Source organism: Crocuta crocuta, unplaced genomic scaffold, assembly GCF_008692635.1.
Source record: "Crocuta crocuta isolate KB4526 unplaced genomic scaffold, BGI_CrCroc_1.0 scaffold52, whole genome shotgun sequence".
Lineage (NCBI taxonomy): Eukaryota > Metazoa > Chordata > Mammalia > Carnivora > Hyaenidae > Crocuta > Crocuta crocuta.
The window spans coordinates 3,838,695-3,861,848 of record NW_027528617.1 but is presented as its reverse complement, the minus strand read 5'-3'; the positions used below and the strand labels follow the sequence as shown (position 1 = coordinate 3,861,848).

General features: G+C 37.8%; 1 protein-coding gene across 1 annotated transcript in view; it reads right to left on the bottom strand.

Moving 5' to 3' along the window:
• The window catches only part of UGT8 (UDP glycosyltransferase 8), an 86,448-nt gene that overhangs the window by 5,928 nt on the left and 57,366 nt on the right, over positions 1 to 23,154 (bottom strand). The window contains exons 3-4 of the mRNA XM_077755002.1: positions 3,454 to 3,596; positions 1,506 to 1,582 (exon numbers count right to left, since the gene is read on the bottom strand). Coding sequence (XP_077611128.1) covers positions 1,506 to 1,582; positions 3,454 to 3,596 — 220 coding nt within the window. The remainder of the gene's footprint in view (positions 1 to 1,505; positions 1,583 to 3,453; positions 3,597 to 23,154) is intronic.

Sequence of the window (23,154 nt, the reverse complement as noted above, 5' to 3'; positions counted from 1 at the left end):
GAACAAAACCTTTGCTGTGAACAAGCCCAGCAGTGAAAAGGGTGCAGGGGTGTGGAGCGTAGGGGATAGTCTGGAATAACAAAGGGGAAAGATAATGGTTGGGTTCCTCCTTCTCATCCTGGAAGAATCTTCTGGTCATTGTTAGAAGCCAACAGTGGACCCACAGAGTCATGCCTAGTGACAAAAAGGACACTAATCTTGGCAAGGACAGAGAACTGAGATTCTGAGGGACACAGAAGAGCTATGAACTTGAGGAGGGCCACTGGGTGTGCACCAGTGAGAAGCTACACCTTGCTGCATAGCCTCTCAGAAAAACCATGTTCCCAGACAGAAGCATCCCACCGTTGCACTGAAACATCTAATAGTCCAGGTTATCTTATTTAAATTTCCTGCTTCCTCCTACCTTCTATGGAATCTGAAGTCATAATAGTAAAGACATAAAAAAACAGAAAACAAAATACAAATATTAAGAAAGGTAAATTGCCCTGTTTCTTATCCAATTTCATTTATAGAGTAACATATATAAAGAACTAGATGAAAAGGAATTATATATAAAAAGAAAATTCCTCACTGTTTTTTAGTTACAAAATTCAATTTGCTGGGTTTTAGGATGCTCATTTTAGCTTCTAAAAAATACTTTTCAAAAGTCTATTTTTAAGAACATAATTGAAAATTTTAAAGCCACTTACATAATCTGTTAGATTTTAGTACTGTTGAACAAATGATGTCAATATTGCCAAATCAATAACATTTTTATTCTTTCCTTAATATCTTAAAGGATAATACAGCATCATGTTTTCCTAGAAATTAATGAAATTACTTTATGGTTTTATCATCAATGCTTACTGAACACAATAAAAGGAGTCAAATTTTTAAAATCAAATATCTTAAAACAATTGCATATAACTGTTATTTTAATTTTTAGTTAAGGATCATAATTTAAATAAATAAATTAATAAATAAATAATGTTTCAAAAANGTTTCAAAAATGTCTGATGACTTAAGGGGAAATCTGAACAGATGAAACAGATAAGATAAATTAACTGTTTACTTGACCTTCTTCTTCTCTTTAGTTTCAAACAAATGAGTAATTTTGAATTTCATTTGTTAATTTGTTGGGTAATAAGATATATCTGTAATAAAAGTATAACACAAATCTATATTTTCACTGTTTTAATTTTACTACCTTTACCTGATTAGTCTAATCAGGTATAACTTTATTCACTGCTAGTTTATATACCTTATTAAATAATTTTCCAGAAAATTGAAACTGGTGGCTGGTCTAAAAACCTTAATTTATAGGCCCAAATGATTATACTTTACAAATTATTTTCCAATAAAGAAAGACTTAACTTGTTGATTTGAAATCTAACATGAGATCCTCGGTAATCTAGTGACTCTATCATAAACTACACACATATTGTATAAACTGCTCAAATACAAAAATCACATTTACTTAATTAAAATCTAAAAGCCAAGTAAGTAACCACGTGTCACTGACTTACCAAGCAAGTCATTTTGCGGTAACCATTCTATGAGCTTAGTGTTGTTTCCTAGATTCTTTGGTTTGGTTCCAGAAAACCTAAAACATACATCAGATCATGAATCTTTCAAAAATCAAATTTCACTCCTGGTATTGACTCTGTGCTTATTAAATTATTATATTTAAAATAAATGTTAAATGATCTTTTGTTGATATCTTAAGAAAGAAGATGCTTCCTTTAGTAACCATGCTTTAGTAACGACAAAATTTTGATTAAGTTTCTTTTCCACATTTTCATTGCAAGAGAAATAAAAAAACACTTTGCTTATACTGAGATCTACTTTCCTTCAGCTCTTCTCACCCCATCACAAAGAAGGGGATGGGAGGTGGGAAACACATAAATAAACCTGGGCTAGAAAGTCACTCCCCATGAGAACCCAGAAAGAGAAACATGAAAAAGCCAGGAGGGCCACCACTAAGCAGTCGATGGCTCCAGTCTTTGACACGTGGAGCCTAAGGGAAGGTGTGAGAATTGAAAGAAAACAGGAAGTACTAGTCTCCAGCTTGGCCCCAGTGATAGGAGCTCTCTGGGGCAAAGTTTATAATTAAGTTGTTCTGTGCCTTGATCTATGAAAGATAAACCATGAACACAGTAACAACTGAGAAAATGGCAGGAGTCTGAACTGAGCAGATAAAGCAGAAGGGTGCTTTCTGAGTTAAGCCTAATAAAGAAAATGCAATAGATCTGGCATCCAAAGGAAAAAGTCCTAAACAGTTGGAATAATATATGTATCCATTTCACAGCTCAGCCAAGAAAAGTGGGAGCTAAATCTTACACAGTTATGAAAAGGAAAAACCCGTATTACTCAGACCCTACGTGTAACGGCAGCTTGAGACCTGGGGGCTGTGTTCACTCCTGTATCCCCAGAGCCCAGCGGCAGTGGCAGGTACTAAATAAATACGTGGCAAATAGTGTTCACGTCTGATTTTTACATGGTGGGCTGACACAGACACTTATTGGCAGTGCCTCCCACAGGAAGTGAGGGAAATCTATGCATCTATTTTAACCAGCATTAACTGGTAAGCTATTGTGCTTTTAAGGCCTGGATTTTTAAAAACAAATTTTTTTAATGTTTTATTTATTTCTAGGAGAGAGAGAGAGAGACAGCGTGAGCAGGGGAGGGCCAGAGAGAGAGGGAGACACAGACTCTGAAACAGGCTCCAGGCTCTGAGCTGGCAGTCAGCACAGAGCCCCACGCGGGGCTCGAACCCAGGAACCGCAAGATCATGACCTAAGCGAAAGTTGGACGCTTAACCGACTAAGCCACCCAGGTGCCCCGGCCTGGATTTTTTTTTTGAATAAAAGAAAGAAAAAGCGTTTCCAAAGGCCAAAGTTTCATGAAATATTTCACCTATTTATTCATTCACTTATCATTTCAACACTGATTTGCAGGTATGTAGAAGATACATAGAAATGCATGTAATTATAACTATTTTTTTCAAATGACAGTAACAGAAGGGTAAATAAGGATGTAAGCTGAGGGTTATATAAAAAATGCATCTGACACAAAGATAAGTCGTTCTGCATCATGTTTTCTTTTTTCTTAAAGATTTTTTAATATTTTAAAATTTATTTTGAGAGAGACAGAGAGATGAAGAGTGAGTGAGGGAGGGGCAGAGAGATGGGGAAAGAGATTTCCAAGCAGGCTCCACGCTGTCAGCACTGAGCCCGATGTGGGGCGCACTCTCACAAACCGTGAGATCATGACCTGACCCAAAATCGAGTCGGACACAGTAACCCCCGATCCACCCAGGCACCCCTGCATCAATACACTAAGAAACAAAAATGAAAAGTCAGGGGCTCCTGCTAATCTTGTAGGGAACCAATGTGCTATGCTTTATAAGGCCCTGCAAACTAAGTGAAGGGATAACAAAATTCCACAGTGAAGAAACAATTGGTATTACCTTACCTCCAAATCACTTTTTGGGGCAATCTCCCCAGAGCTCCAGCCAGTTTGTTAGCAATGTCCTCTGAGAGATACTTGACACCAGCTCCGAAAGATACCAGGACAAAGCCATGTTCATTAGCACCATTTACCCACCTTTGGAGATCCTGTAAATCAAAATGCAGCAGTTAATTTTCTGAAAGGCCAATATAGCTCCTAACCAGCATCAACAGCCCAGTTTTTAAAAAAGCCTTCAGGTAATTTTCTTAATTAAGAAGTAGAGGATACAAAACTTTCCTTTAAATAACTGCTTTTGTTGAAGATATTTCATCTGACAACACTAACAGAAATAAGAAGGGCAGATAGTTAATTTGATAAGACAAACAACAACAAAAAATCAGTAGCTAATGGCCTCAGTCAAAAAATTAAAAACTCATGTTTAAAACATGGCTAGGGATAAATCTACATGAGGATACAAGTGAAAGATGTGGATTGGACATATAACAAAAACATTAATGACCTCCCCATCCAGGAAGATTTTATTTTAGGAATGGGCTAACTTCGGGGCGCCTGGGTGGCTCAGTTGGTTAAGCGTCTGACTTTGGCTCGGGTCATGATCTCATGGTTCCTGAATTCAAGCCCCACATATCGGGCTCTGTGCTGTATCAGCACAGAGCCTGCTGAGGATCCTCTGCTCCTTCCTCCCCCCATGGCTGCCCCTCCCTGCTCATGCTCCCTCTCTCTCAAAAATAAATTAACATTAAAAATAAAAGGAGTGGGATATAAAATAATTGTAAAACAATTATTAAAGCTTTCAATTTATATTCTACTCCATTTGGTCTATACTTGGCAATTTTCATCTCTGAAGAGTCATACTGTATTTATATGACAAGAAAGAGAAGGAATTTGCTAATAGCTCCAAAGATTCATAGACCTAATGAATTTTACTATTTCTCTAAGTATTTCTCCAACTTACACAGAACACAGTCATATATGCGCTATTGTGAAGCATCCAAGGGTTCTAGAAATATCCAGTGGTTGATGGTCTCCCTCACTGTGTGGGAAAATGCTAAATTCTCAAACCTGTCCTTTGACACGCAACACATGCTGGGCCACATCAGATTCAACGTTAAGCAGGGACAATTTTAACACTGCGGGGATCTCTCATTTTGGAGGAAGACACATTAACAAAGTTTTGCCAGTATGGCTGATTTGCACTGAAAATGAAAGCAGTCAGCTTTAAGGGATACCGTCCTTGCTCTGTTTTATTCTGTAGGCACAAATTTGTTTTGGGGCACCTGGGTGGCTCAGTCGGTTAAGCATCCGACTTCGGCTCAGGTCATTATCTCACAGTTTGTGAGTTTGAGCCCTGCGTCCGGCTCTGTGCTGACAGCTCAGAGCCTGGAGCTTGCTTCAGATTCTGTGTCTCCCTCTCTCTGCCTCTCTCCCACTCATGCTCTCTCTCTCTCAAAGATAAATAAACATTAAAAATTTTAAGAAAAAACTTGTTTTTATGGTAAGCTATCCCTTTGAATAAGTCTTTGTCAAAGACATTGAGCATCACTTTCCCATATGAAAACTAATAGAGCCACAGCACTGTGAGGAACACATAATTCCACTGTAAGGAAAACAAATGTGCTGTCCATACACAACACCTCTGCCATAATATAGGCATGATGACAGGCCAGACCCACTTTGTATTCGTAATGTGCAGAGTGAGCCATCACGGTACCATCTCACAGACGCTGCAGGTCTCTATTCAGGATGAATGAATTATACAGTGTCACCCATGCCCTTTGCATTTCACACCTGGCATACCCTGATTTGCGGCTGTGAGTTAACTGCAAGGTAAGAAGTATCATCACAATGACATTACCATGCAGCTGAAAGCAAAGTATTTATATGGAACATCATGCCCCTATATGTCTTCCTTTCTTTTGTTTCCTCCCCCCCCCTTTTTTAAATCACTTAATAAGATCTGTATTAACAGCTCTGTTGTACTCATTCTTAACAGGCAAGAGGGGGCCACATTTCATGCACAAAGTGACTTAGTGAATAGTGTCCCAGATAACTGGAAAGAAGACTGAAGGGGATACACCCTCCTAGCTCCTGAGCAAAACAAATGGTAACTACTAAAGTTTTCAATTGACATTCCATCCCATTTACCAGGAACAGCACATATGCTGAAAATATAAGTGTTATCATGTGCTGAAAATATAACAGTGTTAGCTGTGGATTCAAAGTAAGAAACAGGAGCAAACTGATTTAAAATTTTCATTTTAGATCCAGTCTTAAGCCTGATGTACTTAAATACTAATGCTGCACAGTAGACTGACTTGAATACCGTGTTTTATCCCATGTTTATTTATATGGCTCCTCTTCAAGCACTTTATCATCTACTACGCAATTCTCTACAGATTAAAATTTCAGGGTCAATGCCATTTAAAAAAATAAAGCTTACATTCAGATATACTAAGCCTTACAGTAATAATGTTATTTAAATTTTGTTTCCCAAGGACTTAAAAGGTCTTTGAATTTCAACAGATTCTGTGCAATAAATATTTCAGTTATTTGTTCTGTTCTATATGATATAAAATAAAACCCATTAATCTATTTTCCTTTTTTAACTATACTCATTAAGCATTTACAATACATTTACAATTCAAGTATTTAACTTTTATTGATATGAAAGGGAGTAGGGAAAATGTTACTCATTAGAGTTCCCTGCAGGAAAAGCAGTTAGTATTATTAAAAGATAATACTCCACTTGGCTTAGAATGAGGCCTCCAGGTGACTTCCAAACTGCTATTTCTGGGGCCTGAAGGAAAAGGGGAAGTGAAAGGTCAGAGGTCAAAAAACTGTGAGCCTGACACTGGGCTCCTGGACATAACCAGCCCCCCACCTTGATCTCCCATTTTCAGCCTAAATTCACAAAACATTTGGTGTGACTGATGTTTTGGGGAACCTGAACATAAAACGTGCTCACAAACCATCAGCTAAGGTTTGAGTTTGGCTAATGAGGGTGATGTTCTGGCTGCATGAAGAGCTGAAGGAGCCAGAGGCTGCAGAGATCCCGAATTTGCTGAGCTCATGGTGAAGACTTCAAAACTAGACTTTCATGAAAGATATGCCTGCTCTCCAAGGGCTGGGAATCCCCAAGTGTCTATATACAGTATTTTCTGGCATTTAAGACCCAGTCAATTATAAAGTGCAAATAGATTTAACAACAACTCTTTTAAAAAATAATAATCTTTACAATCAATGTGTTCAATGTAAAAAAAAAAAAAAAGCCAAGCCAATTTCAGAAATTTAACACTGTTAAAGATAAAGGTACTTTATTTTTTTTTTAATGTTTTATTTATTTCTAGGAGAGAGAGAGAGAGACAGCGTGAGCAGGGGAGGGTCAGAGAGAGAGGGAGTCACAGACTGAAATAGGCTCCAGGCTCTGAGCTGGCAGTCAGCACAGAGCCCGACGTGGGGCTCGAACCCATGAACCGCGAGATCATGACCTAAGCGAAAGTCAGACGCTTAACCGACTAAGCCACCCAGGCACCCCGATAAAGGTACTTTAGAATGATCCTGCCCCCTGAAGTTAAAAAATTAGAGTTAAAAAACACCTCATTTACTATATCAACAAAAATCATACATAAGAGTAGAATAAACCTAACAAAATGCACAAGACGTGTATGGAGAAAAATTTACTGAAGGACAAAATATTTACTGGAGGACAAAAAATTTACTGAAGGTGGAGAGATGTAACATGTGCCAGGAAGGAAATATCAATGTCATGGAGATGATTTTTTTTAATAAAATTATGTTCAATGCATTCCCAGCCGACATTCCAAGAAGTTTGCTAAGAAACTAGAGCTGTGTTCACAATTATCCTGGTAAAGAAAATGTGTAAGAAAGGCCAAGAAAATTTTGAAAAAGAACAGGAAAAGAAAGTTTTCCTTCTAGATACTAAAATGCAGTCTGGAATTTAGAGCCATTTCCAGCAAATGTTCGGTTTTAGAAGAGCAAGCAGTGGGGGCTGAAGGCAGTGCCACGCTGCTGAGCACTGAGGGACCTAGCAGTTTCCTCAGCAGGAAAGGGTCATCCACCGCCCATTTAGAAACAATGAGGTTAGATCCCTCCACTAATATAAATTATGGAATAATTAAAAAGTCAATTTGAATGAAAATATAGGAAGCACTTGAAAAAACTCCCCCAAAGGTAATTTCATTCTGGGTGAGGAAGGCCTTCCTGGTCCAGTCACAAATCCCAGAAGTCATAAAGAAAATACAGACAGTTCTGAATACAGAACGATGAGACTTCTAAAGGGTAAAGGACACTTTAAAAAAGCATAAAAATAATAATATGTGGAAATAGTTTCAATATACATAATAGAAGACTGATATCCAAAACAAAATAATGAGTAAAAGAACTTCCTCAAACAACTTCAGGAAACACCCATTTCACAGAAGGAAAGCAAATGGAAAGATGGAAAGATGGAAAGAAACTCACATGGCAAGATGCTTAGCCTTACATGCTAGCCAGAGAAACGCAAATTCAAATTGTTTTTGTCTCTTATTCTCTCTAGTCACTATACAGTACTCTGTTAAATGATGTCAAAAATTTATTTTGACTTAAAAAAGAACTGAATACATGGAGCACCTGGGTGGATTAGTCACTTAAGCGTCAGACTTCGGCTCAGTCATGATTTCAAGGCTCGTTGAATTCAAGCCCCACCTCTGGATCTGTGCTGACAGCTCGGAACCTGGAGCCTGCTTGGGATTCTGTCTCTCTCTGCCCCTCCCCCACTCATGCTCTGTCTCTGCTTCTCAAAAATAAATAAACATTAAAAAAATTCTTTAAAAAAGAACTGAATATTTACTTTTAAGTATTATTATTTTATAATTTTCTGTCATTTTTTGTTTGTTTGTTTTGCTATAAGGATAAAACTTCTTGTCCTAAATGGCCTCTGGGCCTATTGACATATTTAGAAAATTTTTCCCACATTAAGATTATCTTTTAAATACCCATAGTTTCTTTTAGTAATTTTATAGTTTCATTTCTTGAACTTTTAACTGTTCCTCATCTAGGCTCTCTTTTTGGAGGAAAGAATAAGGCCGGATCCATCTTTATTTATAACTCAATAGAGAGCCAGTCTTCTCAACACTATTGTATATTTCACCTTATCCTCATGTATGTAAAATGCCACCTACTTGGTGGATTTCTGAATTCTATTCTGTCCTATTGAGCTATATATATCCAGTTATTCCTGCACCAGTGTCAATGACTTTTACTTATTGTACAGTACATTTTCATATCTGCAGTGTTACTTCTCTCTCATTAATTTTCATTCTGGGGATGTTACCAGTTCATTCTTGTATGTAGCAGCTTTTTAAAGGACTCTTTGAACACATTACCTGCCACTTACTAGCAGTACCACTTCTTAAATATGTTGTATGTTATGGGTATTTGCACACACATTTGTGTCACAGAATGACCACTTCATTTCACATACTGTATGAGTTAAAACACTGCATTCAGTCCTTTGTCAGCCAGCACACAGGTAGCCCACGGCTCCACTAGATGGCACAGCGAGAACATGGATATCTGGTCTCCTCAGAGTATTCCTCAGGCTTCCAACCATGCTGAGGGGTCCAAACCCACAGCCTACCACTATGGTGTTTCCTGCTCCCTGTCTAGGGGTAGAACCCTACCATTTTCCAAATGCAAATGAAAGCAAAATTCTCACAATAATAGATCAAACAGTAAGCAGGGAATCCGCAGTACACACAGGTGCTTCTCTCCCAATATTGCCATGAATATTTCCATTCTTATATAATTAAAATAATCATTTAGATACTTAGGATTTTGCTATAAAGTAATTATATAATATAGGAGCTCCTGGGTGGGTCAGTCGGTTGGGCGTCCAACTTCGGCTCAGGTCATGATCTCACGGTTCGTGGGTTCGGGCCCCGAGTCTGGCTCTGTGTTGACAGCTAGCTCAGAGCCTGGAGCCTGCTTCATATTCTGTTATCTCCCTCTCTGACCCTCCCCTGCTCACACTGTCNGAGAAGAGAACATCACAATAAAAATAATCACTTTGTCTTTTTCAGGGTTAAACGGTCTTAAGCTCTTTAGGGGAAAAGGAAGAATAAGGAAATATGGATACCATACTTATCATAATCAAATACTGTATGTTAATGTATTTCCTTTCTTTCTTCTTTATAATCATGACCTGGACAGACAATGATTTGTTTTCTAGTACTGCCAGATTTCTTTTCCCCAGATGCCTTGACTCGGTGGCAGAGAGAATAAGGCACTGTTCCCTGCTCCCTCTCTGGAAAGCTGTACAGGACAAGCCAGGGTGAGGGAGCCTGGCTCTGTGACACTGGCCATAGGCTGAAAGTGGAACCACGAGACGTGCCAGAGTTTGGCTGGGGGAGCAAGTACTCACGAAGTACAACATTTTTAATAATTGTACATAATATTTTGACACAATGGATACTAAGAAATGAAGGATGTGAAAAAAATATTAAAAGAAGAGTAAGAAAAAAAAAGATCTTGAGACATTTAGAGAAGACAGTCATTGAGTGACTCCTTTTTGTATATACTTAGCCCCCATCCAAAGACAAACAGAAATTTCCTATTAGTTGTGGCTAATGTAAAACACATTCCAATTCCAGATATGCAAAAGCATATTTTTTAATGTTTTTATTTTATATTTGAGAGAGAGACAGAGCATGAGGGGGTAAAGGCCAGAGAGAGAGGGAGATACAATCTGAAGTAGGCTCCAGGCTCTGAGCTGTCAGCACAGAGCCTGACACGGGGCTCAAACTTAGGAAACATGAGATCATGACTTGAGCCACAGTCAGATGCTTAACCAATTGAACCACCTAGGTGCCCCTAAAAGCAGATTTTAAAAAGATAATCACTTCAGAATCGATGAAAGAATAACTAATTAAAAGCTGGCTAGTGCAGGCCCACTTCTGTCCTGTCTAGGCTTCATTCTGAGGCATCAGAATCTGGAGACCCTGAGGGGAGACCTTTCATTGCTTCCTGAGACCTGGGGACAGACTGCACTGCTGTGGTTAATTAATATTACATCTGTCCTGATGGCAGCCTGTGACCCAAACCTACTCTCTTCTCTCCCCACAAAAGAGGAGCCTTGAGCGGGGGCCAGCACAGTTGAGAAACCAGCAACACTGCATCCTTTGTCAGCCTCGTCCATTCTGAGACGAAGAATGCCTGGGCTGTGAGAGAATCCTACACAGAGATGACGACGGGAGAAGAGAGACCTTTTTTCTTGTTTCCAACACCAACATCAATAGGCCTCTTTTCCCATTAAAGTGTCTGACATAAAGAATGTTCCGCTTTGGTCAGGTGGGCTGCAGAGAATTGCAATATTCATTTTGCAAAACTCGGTAGTTACGATAATAATGAATATTTTTATATAAAATGTTTAAAAAACATCGTAGGGCATCATACTTGATCATTGGCTACTGCTAAGATAGTTAACCAAGACTTATTAAATGAAAATGCAAAATACCATTGAAAATACAGACGTTATCAACACAGCGTCCCAATCATTGTCTTTGTTGATTTGATCGGCAAAGGATTTGGTTCAAACGTCAGTTGCTCAATTATCTGTGTGCTGTCAATCAAGTTGCCTTTTCTCTCTCAGGCCCAGATTTCTCATCTCTAAAAGTGCTGATAATGTTCACAAGGACATTGAGAATATTAAATGAGATCAAATATATAAAAGTGCTTTTATTAAGTAAAAATTACTGCTATTTTTCCCTAGACAGGATGTCTGATAAGCAAGACTGAATAGGGACTGAAATAACGGCCACGTTGAGAAAAGGAAAGAAAAAAGTCATTCTGTACCAAGAAATTTTTCCCTCCATTATACTTTGTTCACCATGTTTTCAATTCTTCAGGATAAAGCTGGTTCAAACAAATGAGAAGTAGTACAAAAACAATGTTTTACATGCAGTATCAAATTCAGCTGTCGGTTTTTCAGAATATTCAAATGATTTCCAAAATTATCCAAAAGGCTTAAACCACAACTAACCTAAAGAAGCAATACAATGAGGAATAAAGTGTCAAGGTGATGGTTCTACTTTTTAAAAACCTCAACAGGTGATTTTTTTTATTAACACACTGAATATTCAGATTAAATACCTAGACGGGTGTATTCATTTCCACTGAGATTCTACAGTATCTTTTTTTCTTTCTCATAAGGCTTTTAATTTTTGCCGTTACAGTTACAATGAAAAGTAGGCAAAATTGGAAACCCTGATTTGACTTTGAAAAAGTCAACTTTGCAAGGTTCTTAAGGCCTTGAAAAGTGACCACTGGGTATAAAACAATGAAAATCTCACTATAAAATTTTTTTAAAATCAGTCCAAAAAAACAACATCTAAATCTTTCTTTATTACAAGAGGAAGTTAAAAAACAGAGCTCTGGGGAGAATGAGAGGGATTTAAGTATGCTTCTTTGCAACAGAGAATGAGATTGGATGGGGAGGGTTGAAGGTGCAGAAAGAGGAGGCATACGTTTTCTGAGTACACTATACATCTGAATGTAGAGTACAGGTGTGAGGCCCCAGAACATTCTTTCCTAAACAAGCCGTTGTCAGCTACATGTTCTAAGTTTTGTTGGGGGAAAAAAAAGCCATGGCTATCAAATGGTATCCCAATATATTAGGGGGGTTTCAAAGTCCATTCATTAATTCAGCAAATACTACTGAACTCCTGCTATGCACCATACCTGATATTCTCTTAGGTACTTGAGGTCTTTCAAAGAATATATGAACAAAAATTTCTGTCTTCAGAGAGTTTACATTCTTGACAATGTGGCCATGTGTCTACCCTTACCTCTCTTCAGATGTTGATGCCTTATCTGCTCATTTTTCCACATACAGCCTGCCCTGTGGGGCTTGAGATTTCCTCCTTATGTCACAGATATTTACCTGACAAAGGACTTTGGTAAATATCTATAATGGTATATATATTATATACCATTATAATAATGGTATATAGTTATAATAATATATAATGGTGTATATTATATACATATAAACACCAAATATATATTTGGTAAATATCTTTGATCTCTCTTGATCTCCTCTGTGAGATGTGCTCTCTTCCAGGATACTAGTCACCTCACTTGCATGTGAGGTTACATACAAGACTTCCTTTCTTCCTGGTGCTCACTACATACTGTAAGAAACCAAGAAAGCTAACAGCAATCTACATCTTTAAATTAAATAAATAAGATGGTGTTTTCCCTAGAATTTGAACCAACAAGGAGAATGTTAAGCATTTAAAGAAATGTCTCATTTTTGGGGTGACTGGATGGCTCAGGTGGTTAAGCATCTGACTCTTGGTTTCAGCTCAGGTCACCATCTCAGTTTGTGAGTTGGAACCCCATACTGGGCTCTGCACTAACAGTGCAAACTCTTCTCTTTCAACCTCTTTCTCTCTCGGCCTCTACCCAATTCATGCTCTCTCGCTTTCAAATATAAATAAACTTAAAAAAAAAGTCTCATTTTAAAAATTCAACTTTAGCTACTAAATTATGTGACTTGCCTAGAAAAAATAAAGGTAGGCGTGCCAGCCAGTTTATCTGTTTGTCTTCTTCCCTTCCAGGAAAAACCCAAACTTTCTTTGTGACAATCACATTATTATGCCACAAAGACACAACGAACAAGGCAAAATCCATGTCTGGGACGGAGGCAGATGAGTGAAATGGCTGTAATACAGTCAAATTCATACAAGGAGAAATTATCACGGGATGTTTTTAAGAGATGAGGAGACAAAACAAGATGAGAGTACAAACCAGGATGTGCTGGTGAGAAGAGTAAGGAATGAACACGTCTGAGTGATTATTAGAATTAAAGACCTGGTGAGAACTTGGAAAGAGGGCATGGTTAGCATGATAGTTAGGATTCTGGCTTGGACTAATTATACAATTAACCAAGAAGTAAATCTGAAGGGGGTAAGAAGAGTTTATATCTGAATGTAATGAATTTGAGATTTCTGTGTCCACTTCTTTTCCAAGAAGAACTATCTAGAAAGTAGTGGGAATATGAAACTTGGGAGGGAAAAGTGAATGACAGATATAGCTTTGTACCTCAACTACACCAAGAAGAAACACATGAATGTTATGGACAACAGGCAGCTAGTGGTCTCTTTGTTAGATCTTTCTTTCAAAGAGAACATGACGAAGCAATTACCTCAATTCTTAAGTAGGAGTGAGAAAAAGAGACTCTGGGTCTAGAATAATTAGCAGGATAAATTAGTTACATTTCTGTTCAAAGCACTACTGAAAACACGATCCACTAGTTCAGTTAGTTGGAATGTAAGAATTGATGGTACATGCCTACAGCTATGGTCCAGAAAATCAATTTCATCCCGTATTCAATCTGGTTCCTTTAGGGAGGATCCGAAACCCAATCAAGGTATAAAATGACCATTACCCTAATTCCAGAACTAGTCCGACTAAATCTAATCATGGAAGTCCCATGCTAGGACTCTCCAGACCACCTTCGAGCTGAGCAGAAGCAGCTGGGCATAGCCCTGAATTCAGCACTGTTCACACAGAAATGACCAGCAAAACCAGCAAGTAGCCCAAAAGAAGAGAATAAAAAACAACAAAAAAGGAAGTTTGAGGAAGGGAAATCACCTCAATTTTGATATTTCTTAAAATTCTATAATTCCTGTATAAAATATGTCCTCTAACTCCATGTTCAATAACATAATATAGTTTAGAACTATAAAGTATGCCATCGCTATCTGTCTGAATTAAGATGCCTTAGATTAAAATTAAATGCAGTAAAAAAGTTAAGTAGCACGTTAGTAAAAAGCAACTGGAAAAAATTACCTAGAAGCCACTTATTCATTATTTACTTATGTAAGAGAAGAATGTAAGCATCTTATTCCTTTTACAATATCATTTTATTATATATCTTAACTATTCACTCTCCAAAATATTAATAAATGTGTAATCGCCTCACTGCGGAATACAAATAAAACTCAATTTTTACTTTTAAACTTCCCTCCATCAACTTCAGCATCTGTTTAACACACTTAACTATAGATTTTTTTAAATGTTTATTTATTTTTGAGAGAGAGAGGGAGAGACAGTGTGAGTAGAGGAGGGGTCAATAGAGAGGGAGACACAGAATCTGAAGTAGGCGCTAGGCACCAAGCTGTCAGCACAGAGCTCAACAGGGGGCTCAAACCCACAAACTGTGAGATCATGACCTGAGCCAAAGTCAGACACTTAACCGACTGAGCCACCCAGGTACCCCTAACTGTAGATGTTTTTTAAGTAGATACAGGGAACTTATAAATAGTTTCTTTGGTAAAAGTACTCAAGATAGCTACAAATTATTAATCATTTGTGAAAATTTTAGCAAATGACATGGGAACTGTGTGGTAGACTGGATTTTCTCAGCAATAAGGCAATGACTGCAGTACCACATGTGTTTTCAGAACCATGCTACTTTCCATCAATGAGGCTGTTTGTGTCCACACCCCTTGAATCTGGGCAGGCTTGTGTCTTCTCTGATCAGTATAGTAGAAGTATACTGATATCACCAAGGACTGAGTTCATTTTCCTTAATTAATCTGTAGACATACCCACTTCTTCAATAATTCAATTAACAGTTAAATTTTTTGGTCAATTTCTATGTGCCAGGCACCAGGTGCCAAGAATACAAAAGAGCAAGATATTGTTTCTTGACCGGAAGTTCATAGTCCAGTTCATGCTTCACTATTGGCATCACATTAATACTACCTCTGTCCTATTTCTTCCCTCTATACTGGGGGAATGGAGACCTAGAAATAAATAATATGATTTCAAAAAACACATTTACATTAAATTTCTGTAAATTATAGTTCAGTTTTCCCTTGATTTCAGAGTTGAATTCCCAGTGCCACACAGTATGGCAAGCAGCAATTAAAAGTTGTCTAAAAATGGTTCCAAAAACAATTAGAAACACATTAATAGTTCAATTTAAAAAATGTCAAAAATTATTTGGCAACTAAAGAATCCATTTATAAATGAAAGAAAATCTCTTTTCTGATATTGTAATACTGGTATTTGGTGTTTCTAGATTAAAAACCTATAAAGGTAAGACTCGTAAATGCAGAAATTGGTTAAAACCAGTCAAGTTCATATCATTTCCAGCGTAAATACTTCAATTAGATCCTTCCAGGTCAATAATAGCATCAGAGTGCACCTGAGTCACTTTCTCCCAAGTGTTTAAGAAATACATGTGAAGTTAGACAAAATCAAATATGCAGTAAGATCATATCCTATGACCTCATAGATATTTCCATTAACTCTAGTGTCTTTCCTTGCTGAGCATGAATACTGTACATGGACAGGAAGAAGACAGGAGGTGTGTTTGGTTCACTTTTGCAGTTTCTTGGGGTGAGTGACAATACAGACTAGAAAATTAGAAACTGATCTACCCTTTCCCCTCAACCACACTCCCCCTTTATATAATCTCTTTCCACAACTATTCGGGAAGTACAGTGCCTCCTAAGCAACAAAGCCAATGATCCAGAAGGGTCTGGGCAATGGTGCATTGATCCTGGCATGGATAGCTGGGTCATCTCAGGGAAAGCATTTCTACCTGGGGCAGAAACATGCAGAGCCATGGTAACAGTGCTGCTGGATGGTGTAATCTTTCATGTACTAACCTATATAAAGACAATTTACAAAACAAATCTCACCCACAACTTGCATAGAGAACAGGAAGATCAGAAAAAGGTAAAAATCCTAGCTGGTCCCAGTAAAGGCTACACAAATGAAGGATAAACATCCTAAAGCTGTTTGGGGTTGTCCTGTGTCTCAGTCCCCCTCCCAGTACTGTTCTTACAGGAGCACTCAAACTATTCACACTCTCAAGTCAACTCTGTGGAACTAAAATTTGGATTTATTTGCTCTTTCTAATTCACCAATACCATGACTTTCTTCCATTAATACAGTTAATCACTATGGTCCTAAGGAAGTCTAGAAGTAGTAGAAGTCTGTCTTTGAATAAGCCACCTAAAATTTACTTTCTCACCAATTTTTTATTCTAATTCCTAGCCCTTCTCAAAAACGTTCATTGCCCAGTCCAAATCAGCATATTAAAAATGTCTTATTCAAGTACTCTCCACTCAATGCTCAAGTTCTTAAAACTTTTTTGTTTACTTTTTATTTTTGAGAGAGAAACAGAGTATGAGCAGAGAAGGGGCAGAGAGACAGGGAGACACAGAATCCGAAGCATGCTCCAGGCTCTGAGCTCTCAGCATAGAGCCTAATGCAGAGCTCAAACTCACTAACCGTAAGATCATGACCTGAGCCAAAGCTGGATGCTTACCTGACTGAGCCACCAAGGTGCCCCAATGCTCAAGTTCTTAATTCCATTTTTTTTTAATGTTTTATTTATTTCTAGGATTGAGAGAGAGAGAGAGAGAGAGAGAGAGACAGCGTGGGCAAGGGAGGGTCAGAGAGAGAGGAAGTGACAGACTCTGAAACAGGCTCCAGGCTCTGAGCTGGCAGTCAGCACAGAGCCCGACGCGGGGCTCGAACCCACGAACCGCAAGATCATGACCTAAGCGAAAGATGGACGCTTAACCGACTAAGCCACCCAGGCGCCCCGTTAATTCCATTTTTTTAACTTCATCCATAAAATATCCTTAAGATTTTCACTGACAATCTTAGGCCAATCTGTTCCTCACTTTCTACAGTGAACTACACTATATCATTATACATTCTCAGGGCCTGTCCCATCCCTGCACACCCTGGTGACTTAGTATCATGGTATTTCCATCCAAATCAAACAGCACCTTCAATGTCAGATCAAATGCCACCTTCTACAATAATCTTTCATCTTGACAATTTCAAGGAATTATTATTTATTTCTTTCCTTTGATAGTGCTTTTATATCTCTCTTATGGTATTGTTCATATTTGAACTTATTATAAAATTATTGGTATACATAGGTTATCTCCTTTAGCAGACTATAAATTCCTCAAATATTAAAGCACCCAAAACCTTCTATGGCCCATAACTCATGTACACTCAAACATTCATTGAATATATATCTATCTAATAAGTTACATTAAATTTTCATTATTGTTTTGCTAAAACACATGCAATCATGGCTGCAAACACGGCTGTAAACACAGGCATGATTGCATGTATTTTAGCATGGATTAATTGGATAGATTTATAAATGGATTTATTCCAAAGTTTCAATTGTAAATCTTTTTCTGAAATCTATGTGCATTTTAATAAAAGTTATTGTCATACACAGTATTTAGGATAATTGAAGTTGCACTTTAGGACTTCAGTGTATTATGAATCAATTATTAATTAAGAGATATTTGGAAGAGGCCTTAAGAACCTGGCTGCGATGCATAATAACACTGTTCCGATGGGAACTTTGGGACAACAAATTCACATTCTCTATTCCCATTTCTGGATACCAGTGACTGACAGACTTGCTGCACCTGTTCAAAAGAATCACTTCTGTATAGGCTTAACAGTAAACACCCTAAAGAATTTATGAAACTGAGATAGGTTGGTAGCATGAAGGAAACGCTTATCAGAGCATGTAAGAACGAGAGCAAAAATGATGCATATATGGAACACCAACCAATATTTGTTTTAAATCTTAAAATGGTCTTTAAAAATTTTTTCAATGTTTATTTTTGAGAGAGACAGACAGAAACACAGAATGTGAGCAGAGGAAGAGCAGAGAGAGGGAGACACAGAATCCTCAGCAGGCTCCAGGCTCTGAGCTGTTAGCACAGAGCCTGATACAGGGATTGAACCCACAAACCATGAGATCATGACCTGAGCCAAAGTTGGAAGCTTAACCGACTGAGCCACTCAGGCACTCTGAAATCTTAAAACTGTCTTAAACTTCACATAAAATTAAAATATGTGAGAATTTTATATTGTAAAAAAGAAACATGGCTAAAGAAAATGTTCAAGTAATTCTTCTAAGAAGAGGATTCTTCAACTATTCCCAACTGAGGAGAAATGGAAAGAATCAAGGCTTGCCAAATTTTTTAAGTCAAACTGTTGACATATATTCCTCTTTTTTTTTTGACATATTTTCCAGATATATGTGATTTATTTTACTCTAGGACTCCAAAGGAAAGTTGCATGACAACCATCCACTAGAATGAAAAACTAGAAAACTAGATACATAACACTTCTTGCCCCCAAGCCCCTTAACAGTTATAAGGAAAAAGTTTGCTGGCAAGTATCTCAAATATCTCATTTAGCTCAGAAAATCTGAGTCTAAGACTGGACAATGTGAGAACAAAAGTACAGAAAAAAACAGTGAGTTAAGCAGAGAACAGATTTTTTAGGATTAATAAAGTAAGGAGTTTTTAAACAGATGAGTTTCAAGTAGAAAAGTTTATATTAGAGATAGGAAATGGAAAAGGAAAAAAGGACTTTTTGGGCAAAAAGAAGAGCATGTTCAATGGAAAAAAGCAGTAAGAAAGACACTGCATAACAGAATGAGAACTTACACATTTACTGAAGAAAAAATCCTTTTTATGGAAAAGAAATGAACATGGTCAATTAAAAAGTAGATGGCAGGGAGCTCAGAGGTTACAAAAAAAGAATAAAAATCTCCTGAGTTTATGAAATCATCCTGAATCCCTCTTACCTGGCAGTTGATTCTGACAAACTGAATAATACTTAAAATAGACTAAAAACCAACTACCAAGCCTCAAAGACATAACCAAGAAATAAATTCTTTTAATGGAACTAGCAATCATAGTCTCAATATTGGACTAAGTATTTCATAAAAATGTAAGAATGTATGTAGATCATTTTAAAGTGAAAATAGACAAATTAATTTTAACATATTTGTATGAAGGAGGAGTACACATATTGCTTCATAGCATATGAAACTTTAAAAAATAATTCATACATAAGAGGACTGTTGGTGTGGGAAAATTATCCAACAAGTGCTATTAGTAATACTGTAATATACTCCAGAAAGAGAACACACAGGTAAGACTATAAGAAAAAGGGCTCCAGGGCTGGCCAATTGCCAGTCATTTTGAAATAATACAACTCCCAAGGCTACCAATGTGACTACAGGGCTGGAATCACTACAAAGAATTTAACACCTGGGAAGAGGGGACTCAGTGATCCTAACAAACATCAGATCCTCAGGGCAAATGCAGAATCTCCATGGGAGTGCCATTAGAAAAAAATCTCTGCATACCAATCCAATGTAGTTAAAAAATAAAATGAAACAAAAAGGCAAACAAAACAAAGAAAAAACACTGGTCCAAAACACTGCTTTTAATAAACAGTTTACATACCATTTAGGTCCTAGGTCCGTATTTACTGAATTTAAAGGATCACGTGTAAATCTTATTTCTCAGTGGGAAAACACCCATATGTGCCAGAAATGCACACAATAAAGCCATAAAATAAACACATCATCCCAGAATGTTAATTTTAACCCATTTAAATTCATGAATAATGTTTAAGTTCTCTTTTATAATAAAATAAACGAAGGTGTATCATTGCAGGAGCGACTCGCTCATTACCTAGCAATACCCAATTCCTCCACTTCCTGAGTAACAATCGCCAACTTTTAGCGGGCGGGCAGACTGCATGTGCTAGCTAGCCCGTGCTCTGGACAATGAGGTGTGAGCAGAAGTGGGTCTGCCAGGGGCTGAAATGCAGCAGTCTTGACCTTGAGGATGCGAAGCTGCATCCCAGGACAGTAGAACAGAGGGCTGGATCCCTGCTGACTTGTCACAATCGCCACACTGCCCCAGAATGCCCACCTTACTACTTCCTTTATGTGACACAAAAATAAACTGCTGTGTATGGCTTATTTGTTTTCTGTTATTCGCATTAAAACATAATCCTAAGTGCTGTAATCATGAAGAATGTAAAACAGGGGGGCGCCTGGGTGGCTTAGTCGGTTAAGCGTCCGACTTTCGCTTAGGTCATGATCTCGCGGTTCGTGGGTTCGAGCCCCGCGTCGGGCTCTGTGCTGACTGCCAGCTCAGAGCCTGGAGCCTGTTTCAGAGTCTGTGTCTCCCTCTCTCTCTGACCCTCCCCTGCTCACGCTGTCTCTCTCTCTCCTAGAAATAAAAAATAAAAATATAAAAAAAATCTTTAAAAAAAAAGAATGTAAAACAGGAAGCTTCCAAGAAATGTCCAGTACTCAAGGCTGACTGAGCACTGCTTTCCCAGTATCACGCAGGTGAACAAATTCATTATTTTGTGGCGTGCAGGTACAACAATGCAAATTATTAATATAATACTAATTTCTGGGTTATTTGGGTTGCTCTGAAACTAGAATACTCAACCCCTACTACAGTATCAATCCAGTACCCCGGGAGCCAGGAGATGCACCTGAAAATCAAACATCATCCCGGTGTCATCAAGTTAGAAGAAGAGCTAAAATTCATGTTGTCCTACTACTTTATTTTACAGCTGAGGAAACTGAAGCAAGCCAGTAAATGACAGGAGGTAATGCAAAAACTACTTGAAGCTCCTCAGGAGGATAATGTTACCTAAATTGAGGATGTTAATCCAGGTAGTTCATAAAAAGCTTATTTTTTTTTTACTTGCTCAGTGAAAAGATGCGATATTGTATTATATTCTCAAAGACTACATTTTACTTTCCTCTTTGCAGTGCTTTGGAAGGAAAAGAAAAACAGTGGCATGCATAAAGCAATCTTAACCAAATTTGCAATTGCTACATTTTTGTGTTTCCTATTTTCTCATTTAATTATTTTATTTCCTTTAATTTTTTTCTTGCTTTAATGCATACATATTAATCCACCTGAAGCACTTCTAATGGAGGTTTAAATAATGTGCCAACTGCTCCTCCCTCATAAATATATTCTCATTTAATTATGATTTGTGACAAAATTGGATAAAAATACATATATCTCAAATCTCATTCTTGTATCACAGGGCCAGATTAAAAAAAAAAAAAGGCTTTCCCCCAACTCTTTACAGACAGCTTAAATATCAGTTCTTAAATTCTTAAATATCCTGGATTTGACAAAACGAACAAAAAACCGAAAAAACAAACCAAATAAAAAATAAGCTGTGTATCTGAAGTTAGATATAAATGATATGCGGCATGTTCATGACACAACCCTCTTTCCCTATCATAGGCAAGAAGTGCATACTCTTCATTCCTCAGGTACTTTTGAGTATTAGTAAAGCACATAAATGGTACCATATAATGACCTGCTCAGACTATGCTCAAAATGCTGGAACGGCATTGTGTCTTATACAATATGATGAATCAACACAGGGAATCTTTCCTTATATACACCCAGGTACTGAATAGGCAATTTTTTAAAAATATTTATATATTTTGAGAGAGAGAGAGCAGGGAGCAGCAGTGAGAAAGGTAGAGACAAAATCCCAAGCAGGCTCCATGTGGGGCCCATGCTGGGCTCAAACTTACAAACTGTGAGATCATGACCTGAGCTGAAACCAAGAGTCAGAAGCTCAACCAACTGAGCCACCCAGGCACCCTGAGGCATAGGTTTTTATTTTTATGTTTTATTTATTTCTGAGAGAGAGAGAGAGAGAGAGAGTGTGTGAGCAGGGGAGGGTCAGAGAGAGAGGGAGACACAGAATCCCAAGCAGGCTCCAGGCTCTGAGCTGTCAGCACAGAGCCCGACGTGGGGTCCAAACCCACAAACTGTAAGATCATGACCTGAGCTGAAGTCGGACGCTTAACCGACTGAGCCACCCAGGCGCCCCGGCATAGGTTTTTAGAAGAAAGGCTGAATTCACTTAATTTTAGGTTCTTCAGGGTAGAAACCAACTCCCTCAATTAACAAATAAAAGACACTGAATTGACATAAGTTAACTGTAAGCAAGAATACTATATTATGCACAAGCTAGAACATCTGCTTGTGTTCACAACAGGTTCTGTTAATTAACAAGCATGAGTATAAAATGAAATACCATCTGTAAAGCACTCAACACCATGCCTCTCCATAAGTCTCTACCAAATGACCAGCACTGATATAATTTTCGAGGACCCTTGAATGCTTATTCCCATTCAAGAAATTCTACAATGACTTTCCTAACAATTTTTGATCAACTTCTAGACTAGTTAATTTATTTGCTCAATATTAGTCTTTCCCACAAAGTTTTGTTATTTTCATTTTTGAAGATGATTAGGATGCCTGTTATCTCTGGTGTAGTATGTAGTGTGTATTTTACACATGTTTAATTATAATAGAAACTGAATATGACTTTAATGAGCTAATAACCCTGGTTAGGAATATTAACACATAAAGATCTAAATGAGGGGCACCTGGGTGGCTCAGTCAGTAATATCAGACTCTTGATTTCAGCTCAGGTCATGATCTCAGGGTCATGGGATTGAGTCCCTTATCAGCCTCTATCCCTCTCTCTCTGCCCCTTCCCTCTCGCTCTCTCTCTTTCTCAAACAAACAAACAAATAAATAAATAAAATAAAAAGACCTAAATGAATTACTAGCAATGTGATGACTCCTAGCAAAACGGTACATCAGAATGATAATGTAAGAGGCAAACCCACCACTATTAGCTATAGAAGGACCACACAGAGAAGTATATGCACCACTACATATTAATCACTCAGTACAATGTCCTGAAGATACTCAGCACTCAATAAGCTTTAACTGAACAAAACAAAGAGGGAGATCAAGGATTTTAACACAGCAA